The 11,692-nt window shown below is 42.6% G+C and overlaps 1 protein-coding gene across 2 annotated transcripts in view; it reads left to right on the top strand.

Annotated features, from left to right (window-relative positions):
- AIG1 (androgen induced 1) overlaps positions 1 to 10,342 on the top strand; it is a 196,153-nt gene extending 185,811 nt beyond the window's left edge. For both annotated transcript variants that reach the window (XM_073337498.1, XM_073337497.1), the window contains 2 exons: positions 6,032 to 6,195; positions 9,710 to 10,342. In XM_073337498.1, coding sequence (XP_073193599.1) covers positions 6,032 to 6,195; positions 9,710 to 9,747 — 202 coding nt within the window. In that variant the 3' untranslated portion in view covers positions 9,748 to 10,342. The remainder of the gene's footprint in view (positions 1 to 6,031; positions 6,196 to 9,709) is intronic.
- Positions 10,343 to 11,692: the final 1,350 nt, after the last annotated feature.

Consider the following 11,692-nt stretch of genomic DNA (forward strand, 5'->3'; position numbering starts at 1 on the left):
AGAGCCACTCCCAAGGATGTGACTGCGCTTTAGTCATATGGGGTAGGTGTCTGGTAGTAAAGCACTTGGTCAGTCCTCTTGTTCCTACATTTGCTACAGTGGGAGTTGCCCCCACCTGTGCCAGGGCTGAACATGGGTTCATTTTATCACTACTTAATAAAACAATTCAGGCAGGGCAGGTCCAATCAAACTGATTTAGAAAAACGTGTGGATTTTCTTACAGCCAGCTTTAGGGAGGTCTGTTAATTTGATAAGGGGAGGAAGGAAAGTTTGCATAGTGTAGTATATGGTGTGATGATTGTATGCATTTTTTAAAAAAGTAAGTCCCTAGGCGTTTGGTAGTGTGATAATAAATCAAGACAAATAGTGTTGGATATATGCAAAAGAAAAATTAAATTTACAGTCATTTATCAGAGGCATCCCATGTGTTCTCATGCATCTCACCCCCCCCCCCCCCCGTAGTGATCTCCATCTTCCGTGTGCTGGCCATTTTATACTTCCATTCACTACAGCCTACCTTTATTTTTAAATCCCATGTACACTGAAGTTCACACTACTTTCTTCCAAAATGAACAGGGAAGAAGAAATCAGTATGGATCAAATTTGCAAAAAATACATTCCTGGCTAAAATCTCTAGCAGCTTTCTGTCAGTCTATTTACCCTGCATCACAGAACTCAGAAATAGACTAGACCTACTATGGGTCATTGAGTTCATGCCCCTGAAAGTGCAGGGTTGTTCCCTACACTATAATCTTGAGTGATTCATTCATTCTGGTTTTGTCTTCCTCACCTCCTCTGGGAGACATTCCACAGCCTGCAATGTTGTTGTCGCTGTATTGGTCCCAGGATATTAGAGACAAGCAGGGGTGAGGGAATATCTTTTATTGAACCAACTTCTGTTGGTGAAACAGACAAGCTTTCAAACTTACGCTGAGCTCTTTTTCAGGTAACACCTTTTTCAGGTAACCAGGGTCACATCATTCAATATGTCAAGAATTTTTTTCGGGTAGATATGTACAGAGTGTCACACACTACATGCTTGGGCTCAGTTGGTTTACCTCAGTTAGCCCTAGAAGTAATAGAGATACAGAGTTTTGCAATGCATCTTCCACTTCCTCAAGCAAGCTCGTTTTGTAAAGCAAATGCTAGAAGAATGGCAGAGAGGAAGAGTCAGTATTTTGGTAAGAAGGAGCTAAAGGCTCAACTGCAATAGTAGCAGTTTAAAAAAAGGGGGGGGGGCGTCAATGTTTTGAACCTCAGAACAGAGCTGTTCTCCCTCCAAAAATGTTTATTTGAAAAAGAGCTACATTTTTCTAATTTTCTTTTTACCTGTTTTCAAGCCAGCTATTGAGCAGGTTGAAAAATTTCAAATGTTTCATTAAAGTAATGACAAATATTTTGTAAGAAATTTCTTGAGAAGTGTCTTTTCAACCAGCTGAACTCAGTAATAATGACAGGATGTTATTTGGGACCTTTCGGATATTCATCTTAAAAAAAAAAAAAAAAAGCTGGGTAGTAGGAATGATACCGGTGCTGTCACAGAATCAGAGGGAGAGCAGAGGTTCTAACCCTCTGGACTTTTAAGGTAAAAATATTAAACATTGCATACATGAATATAAACCATTTAATGAAGATTGCACCTCTGGGTGTATTTTAAAACTAAGTTGACTTTGTCTACTGCAAAGTTAGCTGGTCCAGTTTTAGTTTAATCCCCCCGCCACCCGCCACACACACAATATTTATATCTCAACTTGCAACTTTTTTAACCTGTACAATAGTAGGCTCTTAAATTGGCTCTGGTTTTGCAATCCAAAGTGTGTCTTAATGCATGTTCCCCTGTGCTTAGCTAATAATGAGGTTGAACAAGAATAATGATTGCTAGAATTGCCGTGTTGAAGGCATTCATTAAAGTTAATAATCAGTAGTCTTGTATCGAAGACTTATACCTACAGTTGATCAGCCCTTTATTGTGCAGTGTTGAGTTAGTGAGTTCATTCCTACTTGAATACAAACCAACAAAGGACCTCAGGTAATGTTTCCATGGTAGCAGTCCTACTTTTGCTACTGGCATTTGTAATATAGACAATGCAGCAATACTCGCTGTGTCATTGCTCAGTGGGAAGAAGTACAATGTTAGTAATTCCAGCATAGTAAACTGGGTTGCGGGGTTGATTTTCAGTGAGGTCAGGATGGCTAGGCAGGTGTGCTTTTGAACTTTGTTTCTTAAGCAGCACTTGTTTTACCTTGTTCTTGTCATATTAGTTCCAGTTAGTGACCTATTGCTCTGGCGACAGCCACATAAAGTTGGATCCACAAAGGGACTTAAGCCAGGATGCTGCATTCAACAAGCCATAGATGACATTCAAGAATTCTTTAGTGACTCACTTGGGTTTAGACAATATTTTTGGTGTCCAAAATAAATTCATTCTAGGAAGTGTCACTTCTCCTTGGTTCATGAACCAATCATTCAAGTGCACCGCAGTAGATCAAAGACCCTTTTGAGTATTCCTCCTCTAAAGGTGCTGTAAACTGGTGGGCAGTTTCACCAGTCAGGGAAGGGAAATAAAGCTCCAAGCACTGGTCTTTTTAAGGCTTTTTCCTCAAGGTTTGTTTTACAGTCCACCGAATGATCACAAAACTAAAAGTGGAAAAAATACTGAACACTAATTCCCATAGGGTTTCTCTGCTTTGACTCAGCCAAAAGGGGAGAGGACATACCATTCCCCTTTGACCTAGCTCCCCTTCCTTTAACCCCAGCAGCCGTGTGACAAGCTGGGACCTGTTAGTCATTTTACAGTCTTTAGCACTTTTACCTTTTCACAGGTACATTCTGGCACAGTACAAGATCTGTAGAATACAAGCTATCCACAAGTATGGAGGGACTCTTTCACATGTGGACTCTTTCAGAGAGGTAGGAGGGGGGCTAGGGTCAGCAGCCAGTCACAGTTATCTCACAGATTAGCCTACTGCCAACATTTTAATTCCTACATGAAGTTTCTAGTAATTTGGGATTTGACTGTATAATAAAAGCTTCTATAAGAAGCCGCTGAAGGAGGGTATGGTAACCACGTACAGGACCAAGGTAAGGAGACCACTTGGAATGGATGGAGCTCAGGTTTTTTTTAAGGCCAGAGAGGTCCAGTGTGATCATCTAGTATGGCCAGCTGCATAACACAGGCCATGGAATTTCACCCAGCGAATTTGAAGCAGAGAGTTTTCACAATTTCTGCAAGAGATTTCCCAGAACTTGAACCCATGAGCCCTCCCATACACAGTCAGAACACTACCACTACTCTAGCAATCTAATCCCATAGGGCATTTCCATAATCCTTCCTCAAGGTGACAAAGGCCCTTATTAGTCTGCAGTTTTCCCACTCTTAGACTGGGATCTGGGTACAATACCCCACCTATGCCAACCACTTTCTACCATATAAGTCCAATAGGACACCGGCATCTCTTTCCCTCAGGAGCCCGTGACCAGAGATATAGTGCCCCAAAGCCTTCCAAAAACAAGTAGGTTTATTAACAAATGGAACAGAGCAATAGAGAAAAGGATTCCACAACAAACGGCCTTATCATTCCAGGCTGACCCAGGGCACCCCCTTGTAGGCAGGCACGGTGTTGTGGGTGAGCTCTTACCCAGGATATCAGCAAGTCCTGACAGACTTCAGTGCTAAAGAACACCTTCTTGTGGAGGGTCTCATTTATTGACAGAAAAGCTTACACAAAAACCGAACTTTCACCTGCCACATCTCAGCTGGGTGACCCAGTCATTCTTCATCCATCTGTCCTCAACCTGAGTCTGGTGCTCTCCTCTACCTAGGTTGTTTTACAGGGGTTCTCTCCATTCCAGTCTTTGTCCCTGATGTTAGGCATCTTGCCCCTACTGGAGAAGGATCCCTGACAGAGAAGAATCTGGGGAGATCCATCCTCTGCAACTCTTCTCCAGGGACAGCAGGTGATCCTTGCCAGACTGGGCTTCAAGAGAGTATCTGGGAGACCCTCTGGCTGAGATCAGACCCTCTTGGATGCCTGCCAACTCTAGCCGTGAGTCTGTGAGGATCCTTTCTCTAGGAGCACCTTTTAATCGGTCCCCATTTTGATGTGTTCCCTGGAGAGTTCACCCTCTAGGCTCCCTGATCAGCACTCTTACGAGCTCCTCTCCCCCCAGCAGTTTCTCCCCATAACTGAGTTTGGGTAACCTTTTTTATTTACTAATCAGTCACCTGGGGCAGGCGGCTACCCCCAAGGAGGCCTTCATAAGGCAGTCGCACACTGGGTAGGCCCTAACTCCCCATAAAGGGAAGGTGCCCCATGACAAGCCTACATACATGTTTAGTCTTATCTAAACTTGTGATTCCCTAAAAGCCAAGTTAGATGGGCTTCCCTCTTGTGTTACAGGAAGAGAAAAGAACTAATGTACATTCTTTTAGGAAGCCAAAAGACTGTTGGGATCCTGCCTCATCTCCAATTGCTTTCCACTGTGTGACTCCCCCTACCACTAGTCTGTTCCCTCCCCTTTCAGGAAAGCTCCCTTTCCTCAGAGCCCCACAGTCCGTGTGTGAGCCTAAGCCCAGTTACCATATCACTCTAACTTTTGATATGGGGCCTAAGTGTGTCATCTTCTCTTTCCTTCCAACTGTTTTCCCTCCCACCCCCAGTCAGCCAGCCCAGCCATCTAAGGAACGCTCCTATGATGGCTGCTCCATTCTTCGGCAGTTAGACCATTCACCCTTAATGACTTACAATCACTTGTCTTATGACTGTGGGGGGAATATGCTAAAACTCTCTGTTCCCTTCTGACATTACAGCCCACCATCTTAGAAATACAATACAACACGCCATATTTTACAGATCAACATTCACCACCAAGCACCTTCACATTTGTTACAGTAATACCCTGAGGAAAAGCCAGGTACTTATGCGGAGTTCTTTGGAAACTGTGCTAAGGTTGACAAACTCTGTTTCTTGGGTCAAGAGACCAGTCACCTGAAATGCCAATGAGTGTGAAGAATCTCTGCCTTGAATGGTCCTTTACAATATGTGCTAAGTATTTATACTGAACAATCTGTTCCACCTTGCATTTTGCGGGGAGGCTGGGAATTCATTTCCCAGACCTGAAGAAGAGCTCTGTGTGGATTGAAAGCTTGTCTCTCTCACCACCAGAAGTTGGTCCACCCACCTTGTCTCTTCTGAGAATCTGAGTCCCTCCAACAATTCATCAGTGTTTTGGGAGTTGAGTAAAACCTCACAGAAACTGGTGGATGTAACCACTGCCCTTCATTTACAATAAACAATCAAGCTCCTTTATGGAACCAGATAGCTGAAACAATAGAAGCCACCATCCAAAACACAGGCACATGGCAAGGCTTGACTAGAAGCTGAACCATGTAACTCGAGGGGTTTCCCTGGGGACTGGTATAGCAAATGCGGGTGTGGGGGATGCGTCATTGATGAGTTGATCTGTGTGTGTCTGGTTCTGACTGAGAGAATCAGCAGAAACACGCAGAAAGAGCAAGGAAGCCCCGGACACAGCCAGAAGAGTTGTGGTAGCATGACTTTAGGTAAGGCGGGGGAGAGGGGAAGGAACTAAAAGAGAGTTTTCAGGTAAAGTGCTGGTTCAAAGGCTTGGAACTGAAATTGAACAAACTGTCTCCTGTTGGTTTATGCCTCCTGTGTTCAGGGAAACAGGACTTTGTAAATAAGCAGGATTGCATCAGAGAAATACCCGGTCCAGCCTCAATTCCTCCTCCTAATAGAAACAACCTGATAACCAATTTTCAGGGTTTAACTACTCAATTCAAAAGGGGTAACAATATTCTTGTAAAACTGTTTCAGTTTCATCATCGTGTCACCCCTATTCCAGGAGGACATCGTCTCAAGTGATCCTACGAATCAAACATTCAATTGTACCTTGTTCTTTGGAAAAATTGACTCATTGATAGGTTAGAGTAACTACACACAGTAGCCAGAGTTGCTTTAAAACCAGTACATAAGCAATATCTTCACTGGTCTTTTGATTCCATTTCAGGGTGTGCTGGATCCATCAAGTAACAGGGGTCTGGGTGTACCCTCTCCTGGATTACATCAGCCCAGGTGCCAAGATAATTTTCTTTGTAACGGTCACCCTAGTACTTAACATTTTCTACTTGCTGGGAGAGGTCCTGAATAACTACATTTGGGATACACAAAAATGTAAGTATTGTTTTCAGGAGACTAACCAATAGGATTACTCTCTTAGGGCTTGATCCTGTTCCTATTGAAGTTAATGGAAGTTTTAGGATTAAAACATGGGGGAATTGACAAGATTTCATTGTAACTTTTTTTTCTTCCTCTTAAAAAAAGTCAAATGAATGAAATGTCTGCCAGGTAACATGATTAGCTATGAATATGTATTCACTTTTATAACTTCTAATACTAATTTAAGAGCTGTTGGCAATTACCTGAAAGATTTACAACCCACTCTGTTTTATTAGCTGAGGAACCAGTAAAATCTAGCTAGAATAAAGTGCCATTCTATGGAAATTGTTATGCTTGAGGTTAGGAAGAGAGATTGTTTTTAAAGGTATTTTCAAGCATAAGGTACTCATCTATTTATAAATCAATTTGTCCTATGAAATTAAATATGTCCATATCCAACGGTCCAAGTAATAGGGATAACAGACAACCATGCTGCAGAATTCTACAGAATCAATATCATTAGCCTATTTAGATTACCCATCACTTGCAACTAGGCATATAAAATGAGAGGCACAAAACTTAGTGGATTCCTCATAAATAACTGTTAGATTTTTTTCCCTCCAAACCATCCAAATAGATGAAGTTACCCCCACGCCAAGTCCTCAGCAGATCATGATTTGAACAACTTATAAAGTTCTTCCCCTGCTTGTGGCACACGAAGAATTCTCCAAAAAAAAAGGGTCCTGTTTCCTCTCATTCCCCTGAGCAAGGGAGTCAAGAGTCCAAAAGGAAGAAGAAAGACAAAGGTGGTCAGTCTCTTAGGCAGTCTTTTTGGTTACTCCTTTGGAGTTTCGCTTATTTGCAGGTATAGTGTCTTGTTATGGCCTGCCTCCAGCCCCTCCTTTAGGGATACCCCCACTTCATATCTGGTTCATACAGTCTTAAGGGCAGTCAGCTCTGTAGCTATGTTCCTGGTTGCTGCTGTGTTCCTGTAGCCAGCAGTTTTCACACCTCCCCTTCATGTGGAAGTCTTTTCCTTAAGCTTCTTCCGTCAGGCAGAGCAAGCCCTACAGGTGCACCTGATTGGTGTTGGCTAAACTCAGAAGAGCTCCTTAGCCTCCTCTCTACCAGAGTGAGGGTGTGCCCTCTCACATAATCCAGATGGCCTTAATCATCCTGCTGGAACAGCGCCAAATTGGGTGAAATCCTTGCCTCATTGGAGTCAATCGGCATTTTGTCATTAACGTCAGTGGGGCCAGAATGTCACCCTTAACTTCTAATTAGAATCTGAAACAAAACCTGCTTTTCTGTGTGCCTCATGTGTCCCTTTTCAGTATTAGAGTCCAGACATCAGGCACCTCTTTTCTTAACTGTAGAGCATCTGGTCATTTGGCACTGCATTTATGGCTGGTCCTGAACCTGTAATTCAATTTCATGTTAATGGCTATTTAAACCACTTACCTTTTCTTCTGATAATGCAGGAAAGGTCCTTTAAAGAAAGGTTATCCAAAAGATGATGGCTTCACTGTGAATAAATTCCATATGATATAAAACATAATAATAATATGATAAAGCAGCACATGTTCTTATTGAATCCACAAGCAAGTCGCTCAAGGAAAATCTCCCTCACTGTTCCATAGTATGTATAATAGAAACTTTATCTCCTTTGGTTCCTCATCCCAGAAGAATTGAGGTTAATGTTGCCATAGGCTCAATAGGCTCAGCAAGGCCTTTAGCTACTCTTCAATTTTCCCCCCAGTTGGTTGGGAGACATTGACCCAAATTCTTTTGGTTCAGCGACATGCAAGCCAGCAAATGGCATGAGTCACCTGCTATGTGGCCAGGTATGAAGCGTGGTATATAAATCAGACCTAAAGTGTATGATAGGAACCCCACAACCATAAAAAATGAAAAATTATAACTATGTGTAAGATTTGGAGCAAAAAATATTTGGAAACCAAACCTTTAAAAGGGGCCTTCAGATTAAAACAATCTGACTTGAGAAGGTTTCATTTATTTCTGTGAGCTTTTTCCTCTGGAGGTGCATTAAGAAAAAAACCCACTACTGACTAAATGATTTTGTACTTAGTTTTTCCAACCTAAACCACAAACATGATAGGGAAGGAAAAAATTGCCTTTTCCTCAGGCCTTCTCTCAGTGCTGAAGATACCTGCATTCCTGCCGAATTAATTGATCCATCTGCAGTAGAATACCTCAGAAGAAAGGAAAGAGGCTCTTTTCAAAAGACACATACAATGCTTTAATTAAAACCACTGGGTAAGTTCCTCGCAGCAGAGGACACAAGGGACCTGAGGTTGGCTCTAGAGCAGATTCTTAGGCCAATAGTGTTCTTTTGGAGCCAGCCCATTTGTTTTGTTTTTCAGACCTTTGACTATGGCAATCACATGGTTGCTGGCAAACCAAAAATACAACGCCCATTGTGTTCAGACTGCTGGCAATGTCTGGAGCCATTTGTGTCCTTATGGCTTCTTTCAGTAAAGTCTCCTCTGTAGATGCTTTCCTCCTACCCCCATCTGGGTATTAAAAGGTACATTTTCAGAAGGGCCCATGGGAAGAACTAACATCCGCACACATATTCCATTAGTAGGTAATATCATCTATGGTCGGATTTCCCTTTTGCTGCTTTCAGAATGACTTTTCATCGGCCTTATATCCTGAGAAATCTTTCTTCTGTGATTTGCAACAGTCCAGGAAACCTCCAAAAGAAACATTTTCAGACTATCTTTGATATCTTGGGCAGGGAGGTTTAGTCAGAAGAAACAAAATGGACAAAAGAACTACACTTTTGCTAGATTCTAATAATAAATTAATTGCCCAGGAGCAAGCATCTGAAAGAGCTGACTTTTCATCACCAGGAGAACAGCCTGTTGCCGCACCCAGCTGCCTTTCAGCACAGACGACAGAGAGCAGTTCTGCAGCAAAGACAAATCTTCTAAAGAGAATATGTACTGTGCTCATGCTACCTAGATTACTAAAAGGAATGGACATTAATGAGAAAAAAAACTCTATTAGCAATCATTGATTCTTTGTGCACTGTCAGGAAAAATGACTTCTACTTATGATTTTTTTTTTTTAAATCTGACAATGGAAAGAAAGGGGGAAAAAACCTAAATGGAATTATCAATAATAGTTTTGAAAATGTACTTTAAAAAAATGTCAGTGGCTTAGCTTCAGCTAATGGTAGCCATAATAAAATCTGCTCTGTTTTGTTTGTATGTAAGCAATTGGAACCCCAGGAGACAATTATCTTCATTCTCCTGAAACAGTCAGAGGCAGAGCATGCTCTAGGTTCAGATTAAGATTCTGAAAAGGGTCCTGGGGAAGGAAAGGGTTAGGGAGGTCATTACCAGACAACTGCTGGTTTCAGGTGTATAGATGTTCTTTTCCTTCACAGAAGGTCAGGTAACATGACAGAGGCTGCTAGCAAAGAAGAAGAAAGATTAATGTATTAGGTTTCCAAGTAAATGATCAGTTTTTCATCACTCAGGTGTTTTCCATATTGTTTCAGGTATAGAAGAAGGAAAAGAAAAGCCTAAAATGGACTGAAAATTGAATGCAACAAAGAGAGTTTGCTTTTTGCTCCACGGAAAACTTTTCAGCTTGAACAGATGCTGGCAGGGAAAGGAATCTCTTGGAAAAAAGTTTATATGGACCATGTACCCCAAGGATGCTTTCACTTTTATTTAGAGGAGAATTGATTTTAGCTAAAAACATTAAATATTTGTACATATCATATCCATGGAGATATGTAAATTAATTATCTCCACAATGCTCTCAACACGTATATCGGTGTAAATGTATTTCCATTTATTGTGAGAGGAATGATAGGTCCATTTGTGTATCATTTTCAGAAAGAGGTTAAGCAGATAGGCCTACTGTGGATAAATGTAATAATCCTGTATATTTTAGAGTATACTGTAAAGATCTATTAAAAGACCACTACACAAGCTTACCTGAAGAAATAATCTAATCAAACTATGATATATTAATGTACCAGCGTATAACACTTGCCTTAAGTAGGCAATGTTAATAGTAATTATATCAATTGAATCAAACCCTAATTGTAATTAGAACCTATGTGCATATGATGGAACTTTTCTTAAATACAAAAGCACATAAATAAAGACCACAATATGCCCAGTTTTCTGTTTCTGAATGCTGCTTCTCAGAATTCCAAATGGATAGATGCAGCATGTACTGTATAATCTATTTCCAGTTTTTGTTATGTCGATATACTAAGCCAGGCAGGGAGCCAGAACCCCAGAGGACAGCAGGATTCTCAACAGGAAGTGGGGAGCCTGGGTGGCAGCATAAGCCAGGAGCCTGTGTGGCAGCCCTGCTTGGAGCGGAGACCTGGCAGCAGCCCAGTTGGGGAGCTGGGCTTTCTTGTCAATTTCACGGCTCCAGTGCAGACGTGAAATTTACAAGACAGCCAACAGTCGATGTAAGTAACTCAGTGTCTATATTGATACTGCATCCTCCTAACTACACCGACATAAGCCCTACGCCTCTCATGGAGGTGGAGTTATTATGTTGGTATAGTAGGGCACTTACATCAGCTACAGTGTGTACACTGACATAGTTAGGTCAACATAAGCTGCCTTACGTCGACCTAGCTGTGTAGTGTAGACCAGGGCTTACTCAGGCCAGGTCTACACTACAGACCTATATCATTATAATTATATCACTTGTGTGTGAAAAATCCACTGTAGCACTGTTCGTGAAGCCAGCCCCCAAGAGTGTTGCAACTAACTACAATGTGGAACTGATTGTTTAGCATAAGAAGTTAACATATATTCTAAGGAACCATTCAAGGTGAAGTGGCCCTGTGGCAGGATGGACTAGGTCCGGAGGCCCCCTGCTGAAGGCCTCATGGCCCTGCATTACCCTGTCCCACAATAGAGTAGTGAGAAGTCCTCCAGGCAGCCTAGAGTGGCTGCAGAAGAGCAGCCAATCAGAAAGGCTGCTGGAGTGACCAATAAGGGGCCAGAAGGGCCAGATAAAAGGCAAGCAGCAGAGCTTCTAGTTGTTGTGTAGAGCTTGACAAGGGAGGACTGGATGCCTGGCTAGTTAGAGGAACAGCAGGACTGTGGCTAGCTTGCTGCAGAGAGCTCAACAGACAGAACTGAGCCCATAGGAGGGTGCTAGAATAGCAGCAGAGCCATTGAAAGGTCACTGTGGGAAGGCTTAGCCCACGGGACTGAGCATAAAACCTGGCCAGACCAGATGAGGGTACCAAGATGGGCCCTGCTGGTCTGGTAGCAGTCTGAGCCCTGGGAGTGCCTCTGAAAAGGACACCCGTTGAAGGTACCAAGATGGGCCCCGGCTGGGTGCCTGAAGAAGGCAGTGCCTCTGGTAAGAAGCCTAAGAGCTACGGCCCCATACCAGGGCTGTGATAAGGACTCTGAACTGTATACCCTGGGACAGTGTGTGTGCAGCTTGGCTGGAGGGCTGAGCTGCTGAAGACTGGCTGAGAGAACCAGAGGCCGGG

The sequence above is a fragment of the Lepidochelys kempii genome, chromosome 3 (genome assembly GCF_965140265.1).
Source record: "Lepidochelys kempii isolate rLepKem1 chromosome 3, rLepKem1.hap2, whole genome shotgun sequence".
Classification (NCBI taxonomy): Eukaryota; Metazoa; Chordata; order Testudines; family Cheloniidae; genus Lepidochelys; species Lepidochelys kempii.